This window comes from Dasypus novemcinctus, chromosome 10, assembly GCF_030445035.2.
Source record: "Dasypus novemcinctus isolate mDasNov1 chromosome 10, mDasNov1.1.hap2, whole genome shotgun sequence".
In the NCBI taxonomy this organism is placed as follows: Eukaryota; Metazoa; Chordata; class Mammalia; order Cingulata; family Dasypodidae; genus Dasypus; species Dasypus novemcinctus.
Genome location: NC_080682.1, coordinates 89,360,706 through 89,378,457, shown reverse-complemented (window position 1 = coordinate 89,378,457; position 17,752 = coordinate 89,360,706). Strand labels below are relative to the sequence as shown.

The following is a 17,752-nucleotide window of genomic DNA, read 5'->3' as shown; positions in this document are numbered from 1 at the left end:
CTCAGTTTATTTATCTACAAAATGGAAAACAGTAGTTCTCTCCATTGGATCATTGATGTTAAGGTTAAAATGGCAAATTTTAAGTTATGTGTGTATTATCACATTAAAAAAGTGAATTGCAAAAACCACACAAATGTAAAATACTATCTGTGCTGGAGTATGACTCACAGTCAGGACTTTGTTTTAGAAGGTACCAGGGATGGAACCCAGGACCTTGTACATGGAAAACAGGCACTCAACCACTGAGCTGCATCCATTCCCCATACAGTCAGGATTTTGATCAGTAGAAAAAGATGAGAAAGTTACAGTGTCTAGAGACTAGTACAGGAAAGAATATAGAGTAAAGGCAGCAAAAATTGAGATGACAGAATAATGGGGCATCCATAGTGGCAGATGTCAATCCCACTGCCTTGAACCTCAGGAAGCATTCAATCCTTTAATGAACAGCTGTTAAGTGTGCACTTAGTGCTGAGAACAGTACGAGCTGAGCACCCCTTCAAGTTCTCCACAGCTTACTAAGCTCTCAGAACCCCTGCTATTAAATTTTCGCCAAGTTACCATAAAGTCTATAATCGATCTCTAGAAGTTTTACAAGAATGAAGGTCCAGAAGATGCACATGTGTCTCAGCTAGTAACCAAAGGTGACTGAAAGAGCTGAAGCAGTGCCCTGAAAAAAAAACAAGAAAACCTAGAGAAAATTTTCCTCTTCCTTGACAATTTAATTGGCTGCGTGTGACTAAATGGAACTTTATAGAGACCTGTGGACCTAGCCCTTTTCCTCCCCCTAACCCCTGCACCATATTCTATGTCCAAAGGCATATGGTGAGCTGGCATTTCTTCTGGGAAGACCAGGGTCCCTGGTTTTCATGAAATAAGACTAAGGAGCAAGAACATCAGGGAAGATAAACATCCCCTGAGGAAAGTGTCTAAGATAAAATGAAGACATCTGTGCCATAAGCCCTCCCTTCTCTACCTAATGCATGATAACTGCCCACTCTTGCTTTCCTGTACCAGATGGCAGTATCTGAAAGAGCTGGTATAGTCTGGTAAAGTTGCTAACTATATTGGGCTGTAACTATGTGTCAATTATCCTCTTAATTCTTCTTCATAAATCAGCTAAATAAAAATAACATCAGTGCATGAATTTCATGAGAAGTAAAACTTCATGTAAAGTTTAAAAAAAATTTTTCAATTTTGCGCATGAGATCAAAGTGTTTGCTACATCATGGAAACTAAAAAGGAGAGGAGAGCTTACCTTTATTATTATGAAGCCATTGAAAGCAACCAAATTTCTATTCAATTATTTGGTATTAAAAACATTAATAATAAATGGTATGATGTGTTTCTTTTTTAAATAAATTTTTATTTTGGTGTAATTTTAGGTTTACAGAAAAGTTGCAAAGATAGTAAAGAGAGTTCACCTTTTTTCCTCATCCAATTTCAGTTTCCCCTAATATTATCATCTTACCTTACCAAAACTAAGAAACCAAAACTGATGCATTAGTATTAATTGAAATACAGATTTTATTTATATATTACCAGTTTGTCCATTAATATTCTTTTCTGTTCCAGGATATAGTACCCACATTACCTTTAGTTACCATGCCTCTTTGTTCAACCCTGATCTGACAGTTTTTCAGTCTTTCCTTGAGTTTCATGATTGTATAGGTTTGTTTAAAAGATTATTTTTTGTTTATTTCTCCCATCTTATTGTTTGTGCTCACTGCCTGCTCTCTTTGTCTGTTAGTTATTACTCTCTGTGTCTGCTCATGTTCCTTTTTGGAGGCACCGGGAATCAATCTTGGAGACTTCCATGTGGGAGAGAGGCACCCAATCACTTGAGCCACCTCTGCTCCCTAGTTGTTGTGTCCCTCATTTTGTTTTCCTTGTTGTGTCATCTCACTGTGTCCTCTTTTTGCATCAGCTCACTGTACCAGCTGGTTGTGTGAGCTAGCTCACTGTCTTGCCTGTCTTCTTCAGAGGCACCAGAACTGAACCCAGGATCTCCTATATGGTAGGCAGGTGCTCAACAGCTTGAGCCACATCTGCTTCCCTGTATAGCTTTTTAGTGAAGGGAAACAGGGTTTCAAAGCTACAGAAGAATTATTAATTTAAAAATATTATTTATCCAGAAAAGTAGAGGTTGTTTTATGACTCTGTTCAATGTGAAATGTTAACCAATAGTAAAAGATAGTTGGATCATTAAGTTCAAGTAAAAAATAAAAAATTGTTAATCACCATCTAACATTCATCTGCACAGGGTGCATCTTGGTCAAGAAATTAAGATAAAGACCAAAAGGAAAATTGACACTATACTGTGAAGACTAAGAAACCTTGGCTTTATTCAAAGTTTGTGGAACCAGAATTTCTTTTTGAGTACAGGAGCTGTTTATATTGATTCTCACTTGTCCTCAGATCTGGGTTTTGGTGTGTTTTTTTTTGAGTTGCTACTTTTTTTATATTTTTATATTTTTATTTTTTTCATTTTTTATTTTTTGTCTTTTTTAAAGATACATAGATAACAAAAAATGTTACATGAAAAAATATAAGAGGTTCCCATATACCCCAGTCCCCACACCCCCCACTCCCCTGACATCAACAACTTCTTTCCTTAGTATGTACATTCATTGAATTGGATGAATACATTTTGGAGCACTGCTACACAGCATGGATTATAGTTTATGTTGTAGTTTACACTCTCTCCCAGTCCATTCAGTGGGTTATGGCAGGATATATAATGTCCTGCATCTGTCCCTGCAATATCATTCAGGACAACTCCAAGTCCCAAAAATGCCCCAATATCACACCTTTTTCCCCTGTCCCTGCCTTCAGCAACTGCTGTGGTCACTGTCTCCACATCAATGATATAATTTCTTCCATTACTAGAGTCACAATAATTCTACAGTAGTATACCAGTATGTCCACTCTAATCCATAATTTATTCCTCCATCCTGAGGACCCTGGTATGGCAATGTCCACGCCACCTCTAAATCGAGAGGGGGTTAAATCAGATCAGATGAGGGGTTCTTAACAAGTAGTCAATGGGAAGCAGACTTGGCCCAGTGGTTAGGGCATCTGTCTACCACGTGGGAGGTCCGCGGTTCAAATTCCGGGCCTCCTTGACCCCTGTGGAGCTGGCCCATATGCAGTGCTGATACATACAAGAAGTACGGTGCCACTCAGGGGTGTCCCCGCGTAGGGGAGCCCCACGCGCAATGAGTGTGCCCCATAAGGAGAGCCGCCCAGTGCGAAAGAAAGTGCAGCCTGCCCAGGAATGGTGCCACACACACGGAGAGCTGACACAACAATATGATGCAACAAAAAGAAACACAGATTCCAGTGCCGCTGACAACAACAGAGGCGGACAAAAAAAGAACACGCAGCAAATAGACAGAGAACAGACACCTGGGGGTGCGGGGAAGGGGAGAGAAATAAATAAAAAAAATAAATTAAAAAATTTTTAAAAAGCAGTCAATGAGCTTGAATTTAAATTTTTAAAAAAACATTATTTTTGTGGTTGTTGTGGGTGTGATATATTTATTAAACAATACACAGTATTGTGTGGACTTAGTTAGGGGTCCATGGTTTTCACCTGACTGGCAAAGGGGTCTGTGGAACAAAAAAGTTTAAGAAACCCTGCCTTAGATGGTAGTTGCCTCTGGCCACTTTGAGAAGCATTCCAACCTGAAAGATTTAGATCCAGTACTATCTCCTTTCTGATGAAAGGAACTGGAGACTTTCCCTGACACTGGCAAAAGAGAATCACAGTAGAGTCACATTGTCTATGCATTATTTTAAAAGATTTTCAGACTAGAATGTTTGGTGTATATCAAACAGGATTATATGTAACAGGAATGAAAGAAAGTCCTATATCTTGGTGTCTTAGTTTGCCAAAGGGGTGCCAAAGCAAAGTACCAGAAATCTGTTCACTTTTATAATGGGGATTTATTTGGGGGTAAAAGCTTGTGTTCCAAGGTGTGAAAAGTCCAACTCAAGGCAACATAAGAGGTGCTTTCTCAGCAACATCTTCAGCCACGTGTCGAATCAAGACGGTGGGTGATATTTGCCTGGTCTCTGCCTTGCCTTCCAGGCTGCCTCTCTCGGGCTCAGCTGCCCCTCCTTCTTCCTGATTTCAGCTGGAAGCTGGCATAGGGCTGTCTTTTCTCGGGCCTCCTATATCTATCTTGGCTATTCTGCACTCTTCTCAATTTCAGCTTTAAGTTCTCAGGAAAATGGCTCATCTCTCTCTGGGGCCTCAGCTGTTTAAGCCTCTCCTTTCTATTACATCAGGATCAAAAATGACAGCTCTCTCAGCTCCCGTGTCTCTCTGATGGAATGTCCATTTATATCAGACCCAGGAAGAGGACTGGGGACTCAACCTGAGTCCAGCCTCACTGAAGTAGTCCCAAAAAAGCCCTAAAGCAATCTTAAAGGGTAATCCAATCAAAGGCCCCTCAGCTGAATTTAATGTAATCAAGGCTATCATACCCAGAGGAAATAGATTTGCTTACAAACATAATCTTTCTCTTTTTGGGATTCATAAAATAATCTCAAGCTGCCACACTAGGTTAAGGGGAAAAAGAAATTACATCCATAGAGGATAGGTGAATACCTAACCTGATTATTAATAGTTTATCTAAAAAATCTTAAGAAGCTTTTATACCTCAAATTCCATAAAAGCCATGAGGGTCAATGATGACTGGAATTCAATCGAAAGTGTGTCAGTCCTGCATAGTTCACATGAACTCAAACAATCTCTAACATCTTGTTTAATGAATGAATATGTACAGACACTGTGCTAAGCCCTGTTCCTATACCTGAAGACATTGTTTCAATTTTTGAAACCAGAATTTGAGATTTTTTATTTCACTTGAAAAAGTAATTCATTTAATACATAATAGGGGAAATAAAGACAAGCACAGTGAACAAAGTCAACATCACCTTTTTACTTCCTCTTAACAGGAGTTAGCCTATAAGGGTAACTAACATACAGTCGTGATGCCCAGAGGAGGACACGCCCATTCCAGATGACTGCCTCAGTTCAGAAACTTATTCTGGGGACAATTAAGAGATAAACTTTATATCCAGTGATTTTTCAAATTATCATCAGGTATTTACAAGGTTATATAATTGTTTTGGAACAAATATATATGTATATTATATATGAAATTTTAATAAGGAAGGGGTAGCAAATAATGCCGAATTTCCTTGCTAGTAGTGCTAATATTCTTGCACATATATTTTATCAAGCAGTGACAACTACAAAAGATGGGCAGCAGTGACATCTGACCCCCAAATTTGGAGAATCTGGAGAGAGCAGCTTCACACAGGCTGTTGTCATCAGGATTTTGGGACATGGATGACTATGGGGAACAAAATTTCTGAAATCACTGCTGACATACACTCTAAATCTTTGTCATAGTTTTTTCATTAAACATATAAGGAATATTTTTTTCTGTCCTTTACTCTATTTAGGCCATGTTATTTCAAAGCGTGCATGGTATTCCATTCAATGTATGACCTATAATTTATTTAGCCAATGTCCTTTTCATGGAAGTTTCTCATATTTCTAGTTTTTTGGGTTATTATAAATAAAAGGATTTGTCTACCTAAATCTCTCAAAATCATAATATTTTCAATATTTTTGGGGTTGTGATACATATTGCCAAATTTCCTTCAGCAAGGTTTTGCCAACTTGCACCTCCCCACATGCTAGGGAAGTTTGGGTATTCTAGTTCCTGTACCTGCCAACACTGTCTACAGGTATAGGAAACTGTGTCCCACCTAAATAGCTCCAATTTATATTCATTTACAAGATTTATTCATAGCCACTTGTGCTAGACCTTTTTCTGGACCATGGTAATAAAACGATGAAAAAAGCAAATGTGACTCCTGTTTCCATGGAGCGTAGAGTCTAATTACAATGACAGAAGATTGAAAAAAATAACTGCACTCAACCACAAAGTTCACTGTGTACACTATTTAATTTGGGCAATGACTTCATAGATTAGGAAGGAAAGATAGAGGGCCCTGTAGTACAGGAGGTGATAGGCTACGAATACCTAAATTCTTCTTTTCTCAACTCCTTGCCCCATAGCTCCCACTACTATGGTCCCCTCCTGGACCCCTGTTTTGCTCATAGGATATAGTCAGTTGCCTGATGAGAAGGAATTTCATCCACAAGTCTCCTGATGTTTTTCTGTAATATAGACTGTTTTCTTAAACAACTTCCTCCTTCTCATTCCCTTTTCTACTCTGTCTCAAAATTAAGACTTAGGTGGAGATCCAAGAGGAATGATTTAGGAAGACACTAGTTCTGCATTTGTTTGTTAAGTAAGTTCAGTCATCTATTCTGCTCACGGTCAAGGCTTTCCACTCCATGAGAAAGCACGATTCATGGAACCTGCTCTGTGTAGTTTAAAACAAAGCACATGAGTCTGGACCAGCCTCTAGTCTATATTTTATAACCTTGTCCCATGGAAATACAGCTTCTTGATTGCAAGTCATCCCTCTTCCTTTCCCTGTACTAGTTAGAAGGAATTATTCTCAGACCTTTGGGAGTGGATTTAAAACTCTAGTATGTAATTTAGAATCTAACAACTCCAATGGACTCCGTAGAAGACATGGACCCCAAATTTAAAATAATTTTCTAAGACTTAACACCTTCTCTTACCCATCTCTGCTTGGTTTTCTGCAGTTACAATCCTGGCCCTTGTACAGGTGCAGAGTATTGTGCAGAGCTCTCTTGACCTCTTGGTTGCGCAAGCAATAAATGATGGGGTTGAGTAATGGTACGATGACAGCATAGAGCACAGAGACCAGCTTGTTGGTGTCAAAAGCTGAGAGTGCCTTGGGCCGGGCATAAATAAAGATGCTGGCTGCATAGAAGATGACCACAACAGTGAGGTGAGAGGCACAGGTGGAAAAGGCTTTGTGGCGTCCAGCAGTGGAGGGAATACGCATCACAGCACCGACAATGGCCATATAGGAGGCCCCAGTCACAGAGAGTGGCCCAAGCAGAATAAGAATGGCCAAGATGAAGTCCGTAAGCTCAGCTGTAGACATATCGGTACATGAGAGGTTGAGTAAGGGGGAGACATCACAGAAAAAGTGGTTGATGATGTTGGGGCCACAGTAAGAGAGGCGAGAAATGAGAAAAACTTTAACCATGGAGATTCCAAAACCTCCGGCCCAGGAGCCAGATGCCAGTTGCACACACAGTCGGCCGCTGACAATGACAGGGTAGTGGAGAGGATGGCAGATGGCCACATAGCGATCATAGGCCATGACAGCAAGAAGGACACATTCAGTGCATCCCAGGCCCAGGAAAAAGTAGAGCTGTGTCATGCAGCCCTCAAAGGAGATTAACTGTCCATGACCCTGTTTGGAGCCCAGAAAGCCAACAAGCATCTTGGGAATAGTGACAGTGACATACCAGATCTCCAGGAAGGACATATTAGCCAAAAAGAAGTACATAGGTTTGTGAAGGGTGGAGTGGCTCCTAATTGCTATGATGATGAGTGTGTTCTCAGTCAGTACCAACACATAGGCCAGTAAAGAAAGGGAAAACAGTAGTCCCCGCAGTGGCACGGGAGCTGGGAAGCCCAGCAACACAAACTCACTCACTCTCCTGCTCTGGTTGCGCTGCTCCATGAGGCTGGTCATGCCCACTGCTCCTCAGGAGACAAGAATACACAGTGTCTTCCAGAGCCTAGCCTTGTTTTGGTTGGGGAACTATACTGATAGAATGCAATATATGTAGTGCAGCATATAATTAATCATTGAACTATGGTCACTGCTTTCTAATCCGAAATGAGCTAACACATAAGTAAACAAGAATAAGTGTCTTTGTATTGGAGACAGAATAGGAATCTATTCTGACCCTTGGAGAAGTGTGTATTGAGAATTGATCAGTAAAAATACCATTAGTTCATTCCTGAAGCAAATGTAGATAAAAACAAAAAATAATAATATTTGTGCCTCCCTGAAGTTAGAGTTTGTGTGTGAGCTGAATGGTGACTCTGTTTTGAGCTAATAAAACACACAATGTAGTAACAATAAAATATAGAACAATTGAATATTTACTATGTGATATTAATACAGGCAGAGTTCTAAAAAATTTGCAACCATTAATTCATTTGATCTTGGCAACTATCCTGTGAGGTGGTACTATTAATATTATTAGCCCCCATCTAATACCTAATGAAACTGAGATTTAAAAAGATTAAGTGACTTGTCATAGGTCACACAGGTAATAAGAGGTACAACCAAGAGGCATCAAGTCCCAGAGCTTCTAAAATATTCAGGTAGCACAAAGGAGGACTGTGAGATATATCATGGAGTTACATCCAAAAAGAGGTGCTCATCTAGGTGCTCATCTAGGGGCACAGTTCTCTCCTGCAAGAAAGAGGGGCCAAACCAGAATAAAGAAGTCTTCAGCAACTGTAGAATGAAAGTTCCAAGTAGTCCAGTTCTCAAGTGAAGGACCAGGGGCCCACTTAGAAATTAGATTAGGAAGTGGATTCTGGATGGCAGAACTGAGAATCTGATTGATTCTGAAAGGTGAGCAAACACAAAACTACCTTGGAATGGAAGTAAACTACCTCCCTGATCAAGATCAATATAAAAGCATAGATTTAGTAGGATACTCTTTTTTACCTTGGTATCAAAACCACAATTTGCCTTTTCAAAACTTCAAGCCTCTTATTGACATGACATTGTTTATTAGTCGGCATTTCCACATGGGAGTTGGTAAGAATAAAGGGTATTATCAGCCCAATGTCCTCATATGACTACAGCATTGGGAGGGAGTATAGAGATTGGAAAGGAGAATGGAATGGAGTCAGCCGAACATCTAGGTGCTGTTTCCTCTTAGGAGATATCTTACATTTTAGTCTTAAGCCTGTTCCTATGTAGTTAGCAGAGGCAGAGTGTGCTGAGGCATCAAACTGCAATCTTCTTTTAGTTTTATATCTGAGTTTCTCTTCTCTTTATCTTCTGCCATCAGTACATGCCATCAGTACATCAGTACCTGAGCCTTGGCATTTCTCACAATTCAAGAGTACAGCAAGGCAACTACAAACAGCCCTCATCCCCATCTTCCATTTCCCATCACTCCCATTCTTACCATCCACAACCACAATATTATTTATTTAAAAATATATGGCAGATCAACTGGCTCAGATCATAGGCTAAGAGATGTGGTACATCAAAGATAAATAAGAGATGTACTCAGTCTTCCAGTAACTCATAATCTATTAGTAGGCATGTGCCTTCATTCCTGAAAGGGATGTTACCATGCTAAGCCTGGTACCATTCCCTAGTCCACAGGAGTGGGAACCTCAGACTACACTGATTCATGATGTTAGCCTTGATCCTTTCTTCTCTATAGCTGTCTTATGCCATTCCTGGGGAATGGCAATCACCCTGGCCACAGACCGTCCTGCTTATCCTTTAATCTTTGCTCTTTTTCCATCTTAACACTTTACATTCTGCACATTAAATAAAAATAAGAAAACAAACAAACCATGTCTCCCACTGAAACTCCTACCTGGCTTCTCTGTCTTAATCACTCCTTTAAAGCTCAAATATCACCATTCTACTTCCTTACTTAAAACATTTCCATAGTACCCACTGCTTACACAATAATGGCCAAGTTCTTTAACAAGGCATCAGGGTACTTCACAATCTTTCACTGCTATCACTAGAACCTCATCTCTCACCAAAGTCTATAATTTATTTGTGCTTTCCATCTCCCAGCACACAACAACCTCTGTAGCTTTGCTCATGCTGCAAACTCCATGATCATGGCTGACTCCTACTTAGCCTTCAATTCTGGTTCATGGGGCATCTCCTCACAGAAGGCATTAATTACCTTTCTTATCTTTCCTCTCTCCTCCTCAGGTTTCATAATCCGTCTCTCATTACTGTTCCCATTAGGGCATGGCAAGCCTATATATCGTTTTAGTTGCTACATTCCTGCTGCTATGGCTCAGATAGATGCAAAGAATGATCTCTGTTGCTGAAGTCACCCTATAGATACTTAATACCAATAGCAAGAAGTAGGACATAATTCCTTGGATATCACCTGGGTGCCTCAACTACAGTGTCCAGAATAATATTTCCTAAACCTATTCATTCTCTATCACAATGACTGGCATTAGCTTCCATGAAGTTACGTATTCCAGAAATCCGGAAGTTTTCTAAATTTTATATACCCATTCCTCCATACATCCCATGCACAAATAAATAAAGCCCTACATAAACTGCTTTTTATTACTTCTCAGATATGTCTCTTTTCCTCTCTCCTATTTCTGCTGCCTTCACCCTAGTCTCTTGTACCAGATCCTTGCATTTTTCTTGATTTAACTATTTCAGTACCCTTTACCCAGTCTTTCTCTCTCAAGTCTTAACTTTTATCACTCTAACCTCCACTTGTTTCTAGAATGAGATTTCTATGTAGAAATCTGTCTGTATCACTCCCCGATGACCACAGGAACATACAGTTTTATAGCATACATACAACAAATCCACAATAAAGTATCAAAATGTATTTCATTTTAACTGTTCAACAACAATGCAGACATTACACCCTACTTTCCTTTTTCTAAACATGTCGTGGTCTTAATTCTATGTATATTTACAGTTACTTTTCTCTTTTAGAAATACCCAGCCCTGTTCCTCAGAACTTATTTATATTCCACATTTCCATTCCTTGCTTCTAACCTTCCAAAATATCCATATTTCTGCAGGCATAGTTAGATTATTTACTGGTATTTCTGTCTCTTCTTTTGAAAGTGTTTTCTGTTATCACTGATAACAGTAAAGGTGTTATAACTGATCAGTAAAGGTGTTATAACAGCTGGATGTACACATGGATAAATAAAAGAAGAAGGTGTGTTATGGGAATAATAGTGAATTGCAGAGAATATGAATGCAAAATAGAGAAGGTTAGAATGTAAAACGACTCTGGGTAGAAGTGATCAGGAGGAGATAATTTGAATGGATTACCAGAAAATTTGAGAGTCAGAGTGATGTATAAGAAGATAAACTGAATGCAGAAGAAGGAACAGCTCTGCGGGGACCAGAAAAAAACATGAGGAAGTTAGATTAAGTACAAAGAGACTGGATCTTCTGTCAATAAGATGGATGATGATTGAGTAGGATGAACTTTGTTTATGGACAACATATCCAATGAGAGACTATTAGGTGAAGATATACACTATGGAAAGGACAGATGGGAATGGATCATAGAAAGGCTGTAGGAGAGCAGTTAAGTAGAAAAGATGAAGAAAGTGATATTAGTCCAAATACCAATATAATGGATCACTGTGAACAATGAGGATAGGAGGGTTGGATTCGGGTTTTGTTATGAATAGAGAAGAATAGGAAGATGGACGCATTGGGTAGAAGCAGAGAGAATATGGGAAAATTGACCACATGAAAAGAAATACAGCAGATATCAAAATCCACTCACTTTATTCAGATGTCTTTGACTCAGGGTCTTTCTGAGCTAGCCAGACTCATTAGGACAGGATTTAGGGAGTGTACATGAAAAAAAAGTTAAAGCATAAGGACAAAGAATGATGCTACAGAGATTCCTCCTTCTTTTCCTCCCATAGTCAGAGAACCCTGCCAAAGCCAAAAGGATGACTTTATCTTGTACCTCCCTCCTTTAGTCCTCTCTTCACTCCCTCCTTTTGACCCTTTGGGATGACTCCAAGGAAGGAGCCCAAGAGAACAAAAGAGATACAAGAGAAAAGAAACACTTGGTAAGAGGTCAAGGAAAGGCTCTGTATGGGAAACCAGGAAAGTGACTTCAAAGAGAGGATGTTATAAGACCCTCACAAACTCATACTTTCGCTCCTTACATTCTCCTTCTTCATCATTTTCTATCTCTTTCCATCATGCCACACTGTGCTCAAAAGAAAATGCTGACTTTAAGTCAGGTCAGTTTAGTTTTATATCTTAGGTCAGTTATGTAATCTTGGACAATTTACTTAACCTCTTTGAGCCTCAGAGTAATAATGTTTCAAGTGGGATCAATATAACTCAAAGGGTTATTAAGAGCAATAAATGTTCTAAGATGTGCAACGTGCCCGAAACATAAGAGGTCAGTGTTAACATTCCTTTTTCTCCTGACCCCATGTGGGCAACATTCCTTTAAATCCCTGATGTCGTAGAAGGAACACTGAATTGAGAGTTAGGGTTTCTGGCTTTTGATTCCGTGTACTTAATATACTTTGTAATATATCAGTTTATTTTCTATAAAATGGTAACATATATTTCAGGGTGCCTTGAGAATTTCTGAAAATGTTTGGCGCAGGAATTAGCCCATACTAACCAGTACGATGTAGGGGTTAATACTGGGAGCTCCTAGGGCATTGCTTGAGTTCAATTATGTGGTGTTTGGGAAATTATTTAACTTCTCTGGGTCTCTGTTTTCTTACCTGTAAAATGGTAATAGTAATAATGCCTACTTCACAGAGTCATTGTGCAGAACAAATGAATATATGACAGTTTCTTAGAACAGTTCATAGATTATGGCATTTCTCAATAAAAGTTAGCTGCTTTTAAGGAATATTTGTTTAATAAATATATGTTCAATCTAAGTCTCTTGAGAGTGGAGAGCAAAGAATTATTGTTGGGAACACTGGAGAAGTAAAAAAAGGATTTTTTAGATACTGAGTCTAGGAGGCATTCTCATAATAATTAGGATGAAATATGTCAGAATTTAAATACTCACCTACAAATGGGTGTGGTGGGGAAATTATCATTGTCTAAATCAGTGAGGTTTATAAGCCCCACACTCACTGCTTAGAAGCCTCACTGATCCCATGAAAGGAACAAAACTCAGTGTTCCTAGAACAGAAAAGATAATGAAGAAGTCACAGGAAAATGACCAAGCTAGAAGAAATTAATGAGGCAGTAAAGAGGGTAGAGGGCATAAAAGAATATCTGCAAATATCCTTAAAAGAAAAACACAAGTTTGAGTAATAGCACATGTGATAGACATGCAGTGAACACTTTTGTGAATAGAAGATAAATCTTTACACACATAAATATCATTGACATGCTATGCTTTTTTTTATTATCCCCCTGTCCCCCCAGGGCTTTTTGCTTGCTGTCTGCTTTCTGTGTCCATTCGCTGCGCATTCTTCTGTGTCTGTAATTTATTTTTATTTATTTATTCCCCCATCCCATGCAGCTTGCTTGCTGTCTGCTCTCTGTGTCCATTCGCTGCGCGTTCTTCTGCACTTTTTTTTTTGCTTGTCTCCCTTTTTGCTGAGTCGGCACTCCACGTCGCTCGTAGGCTGGCAGCTCTCTGCAGCGTGCAGGTGAGCCTGCCTTCTCAAGGAAGCCCCAGAATGTGAACCCAGGGCCTCCCATATGGTAGACAGGAGCCCAACCGATTGAGTCACAGTCACTTCCTGACTCGCTGTGTTTTAATTGAAAACTATCAAAGTTATGAGGAATCTTGACAAAAGTTTAGATTTATTAATGTCACTTTGCCTTTTGATCACATAAACAGGCTAAACAAAATAATCCATAATCATTTAGATATATGTATTGTTCAATCCATTTGATGAACTCGACATCCATGAGGATAGAGAAGATTTTCTCTTAGCGTAACAAATACAGGTTCACATTCACTTATTCAGAAGGAACAGAGCACTAAGAATTGTCAGATTTCAGAGAGGTAGTATTATGATGCATACACTATATATTTCCTAACACCCCAGGGAATTCTTAAACAGCATTCTAAAATATCACATTAATATCTCTATTGCAAATATATGATTATTTATATGACATGGGATAAATAAAAACTATGAGCCATCTCTTATCAGTTGGCAAAGGTCCAGTAAGTTTAGGCCCCAAGCTTAGGGGGATATGCTGAGTTTTCAAAGTTGGATTTGGGTATTGCAGATAAGGACTCATGGAGTTTGTGTCTATTTAAGACTAAATGTATGTACCAAGTTAAGAAATACTATATATATCCTAATTAAAGCAGAAGCAAGAGAAAAATACTCTTTGTTCCCTATATTTCACATTGCTGGAGAAAAATGAAAGAAATGAACAATAAATACTGGAAAGATAGATGCAAAAATATTTTCTGCATATACCATGTTCATGGAAAATAAGAGTACTAAGCTAAAATTTGTTCAATAGTTGTAAGAAGGAAGACAGGAAGATCACATGTGCCTTTTGTCAAGTTTCTCACAGTGGTAATATCTTACAAACTATGATAAAATATCATGACCAGAATATCAACACAGATACAGTAAAAATACAGAATATTTTTATCACCACAAGGATCCCTCATGTTGCCCTTTTGTAGCCAGACCCACTTCCTTCCAACTTTTATCCCCTCCTTAACTCCTGGCAACCACTAATCTATTTCACATTTCTGTAATTTGCTATTTCAAGAATATTATATCAATAGAATTATATACTATGCAACTTTTGGAATTGGCTTTTTTCAGTCCACATAATTCTCTGGAGATTCATTCAGTCATTTAGTATATCAATAGTTCCCTCTTATTTTATTGCTGTGGAGTATTCCATGGTATGAATATATCACAGTTTATTTAACCAGGTACCTGCTGAAGGACACCTGGGTGGTGTTCAGTTTTGGGCTATATGAAGAAAGCTGCCATAAACATTTACATAGAGATTTTGTGTAAACTTAAGTGTTCATTTATCTGGGATAAATACCCAGGAGTGAAAATGCTGAGTCATATATTAATTGTATGATTAGTTATTTAAGAGACTACCAAACTGTATTCCAGAGTGGTTATAACTTTTTACATTTCCACCAGAAATGTATTTGTGATAGTTTCTCTGTATCCTTGCCATCATTTGGTTTTCTTACTGTTACTTATTTTGGGCCTTTAAATAAGTATGTAGCAATATCTCATTTAATTTGCATTCTCTTAATGGCCCATGTAGTCTAATAACTTTTCATGTACTTATTTGCCATCAGCATATCTTCTTTAATGAAAAGTCTTTTCAGGTCTTTTGTCCATTTTTCACTTGGATTGTTGTTGTTTCTTTTTAAACTGGTGTCTTCATAGATTTTTATGTATTATAAATATATGTTTTTTGCCAGGTGTACGGTTTGCAAATAGTTTCTTCCAATCTGTAGTTTGTGTTTCCATCCTCTTAACAAGGTCTCTCATAGAGCAAACATTTTTAATTTTGATGAAGTAAATATAACAATTTCACCTTCAGTGACAGTTTGAAGCTGGGTGGCCCCCATAAGATCATGTTCTTAGAGCTAATCCATTCTTGTGCATATAAACCCATTATAGGTAGGATCACTTATTTTTGTTTGTTTTTGTTTTTTTAGTTAGGCCAGTGAAAAGAATTTATTGGGAAATGGGGAAAAAGAACAGAGCATGCTGAGAAATGGGAGAGAAGGATGAAAATATGCACTGAGATTTGGTACAGGCTCCTCTGGGCAGAGAGAGCAAGCTCTGGCTTCTGTAGTTACCATTTAAACCATTAATTATTCCTCCCTGTACTGTATATTGTATATATGAATTACTGTAATCTAAAACTTTTGTGAAGATAAGCTTAATAATTAGGAAAAAAAAGAAAAAGAAAGGACGTAGAAACTGAGGGGAGGGGGCAAGATGGCGGCTGAGTGAACATCCCTGTTAGAGTCTTCTGCAGGGAATCGGCTGGGCGGCGTTGGAGACTCTTTGGGACCGGATTGTTTCGGGATTTTTGCTGGTCCGGAGGTGTCTGGACATCGATTTGGAGGGAAGGTAACAGAGAGGATTCGTCTGTGAAATATACACGGAGATCCCAGCTACCTGTAGAGGATTCCCTTCTTGGGTAGGCGGAGACGAGGCATCTAGCCCCGCTCGGTGGGGCTGAGCCAGGCCGGGCCGCGCTGCGCCAGCGGTGAGTGGGGCCGGGCGGGGCCGAGCCAGGCCGAGCCGGGCCGCGGTAGCGCTTGGAGCCGGGCGGGGCCGGTGCAGGCCCCGGCTGCGGGCCGCGGTAGCGCTTGGAGCCGGGCGGGCCCGGGTCAGGCCGCGGCGGGTACGGAGCCGGGCAGGGCCGGTCCAGGCCGCGGTGGCGGGAGGTGGACGCCGGAGCCGGCTGGGCCGCTGTAGCGAGCGGAGCTGGGCGGAGCCAGGCCAGGCCAAGGCGGCGTGAGGAGCCGGGCAGAGCCGGTCCAAGCCTCCGCGGCGGGCGGAGCCGGGCCTGCGGAGGGGTTTCTGTTTTTTTTTTTGTTTGTTTGTTTGTTTGTTTTTTGTTTTTTTTTTTTTTGTTTTTTTTTTTTTGAGCATCTGCAGTACTGGGGAGTTCGTGGGCCCTGGGCGGCCTATTGGGGGTTTGTGGGAAGGGAGGTGCTTGCAGACCCATTTGGGCAGACAGATGGGGGGGTTTTAGGGCAAAGCGGGGGGGAAGTTGTTGTTTTAGATAGTGTTGCAATTGTGACACGTGTGTACCTGTATCTCTCTTCTCCCTATCCGTTCCCCACCGTTTGCCCATCCTCTTTTTCTTTCTTCCTTTCTTCTTTTTTTTTTTTTTTTTTTTTTTAATTTTTTAATTTTTTATTGACTTTGTAATAATATTACATTAAAAATATATATGTGAGGTCCCATTCAACCCCACCCCCCCACCCCCCCTCTCCCCCCCCCCAACAACACTCGTTCCCATCATCATGACACTTCCATTGGATTTGGTAAGTACATCTTTGGGCACCTCTGCACCTCATATACATTGGTTCACATCATGGCCCATACTCTCCTCTATTCCATCATGTAGGCCCTGTGAGGATTTACAATGTCCGGTGATTACCTCTGAAGCACCATCCAGGGCAGCTCCATGTCCCGAAGACGCCTCCACCTCTCATCTCTTCCTGCCTTTCCCCATACCCTTTGTCCGTTATGTCCACTTTTCCCAATCCAATGCCACCTCTTCTATGTGGACACTGGATTGGTTGTGTCCATTGCACCTTTATGTCAAGAGGAGGCTCAGATTCCACCTGGATGCTGGATGCAATCCTCCCATTTTCAGTTGTAATCACTCTAGGCTCCATGGTGTGGTGGTTGTCCTTCTTCACCTCCATCTTAGCTGAGTGTGGTAAGTCCAATAAATCAGATTGTAGGTGCTGGAGTCTGTTGAGGCTCAGGATCTGGCTATCACATTGTCAGTCCAGAGATTCAAATCCCCTAAATATATCTTAAACCCCAACATTAACTGCACCTCCAGCACATTAGCATGAAAGTCTTATGAAGGGAGATCCCATCTGAGTCCAGATTTATCACACATAAACACCATTTCCAAAGAGGGGCCATCTGCCCTGGTAGTTAACCCCATTGGCCATGACCATAACTCCCATGGGTCTCTTTAGCCCTCAAAGGAACCAATATCTGGGGGTTGTATCTGCTTTATCTGTCTCTCTGACTCTGCTCAGTTGTGCATGAGGGCAAACCTTCTGCCAGCCTCCAGACTCTTTTTTAGAAACTCGTAGCCATATAAACTCATTTCTCCTTTCCATTTCCCCCTTACTTTAGGTCAAACAGCATTTTAAAGTCATGGTATTTTATGTAGACATGGATATTCTGCTGATCCGCATTGAACCTTCCGTATAAGGTCATTTTCCAGTTGCATCATCAGTTGGTAGTTGATAGTGGTCCCTCGTTGCCAGGGAGGCTCATCCCCGGGTGTCATGTCCCACGCTGGGGGGAAGGCATTGCATTTACATGCTGAGTTTGGCTTCGAGACTGGCCAC

General features: G+C 40.2%; 1 protein-coding gene across 1 annotated transcript; it reads right to left on the bottom strand.

Moving 5' to 3' along the window:
• Window positions 1-6,669: 6,669 nt before the first annotated feature.
• OR6A2 (olfactory receptor family 6 subfamily A member 2) lies at window positions 6,670-7,665 on the bottom strand. The gene has a single exon (XM_004470809.3). It carries the CDS (start codon window positions 7,663-7,665, stop codon window positions 6,670-6,672), a length of 996 nt encoding a protein of 331 aa, XP_004470866.3.
• Window positions 7,666-17,752: the final 10,087 nt, after the last annotated feature.

Excerpts from the sequence above, each read along its gene's own strand:
- OR6A2 (XM_004470809.3), bottom strand. The coding sequence starts at position 7,665 with ATGACCAGCCTCATGGAGCAGCGCAACCAGAGCAGGAGAGTGAGTGAG.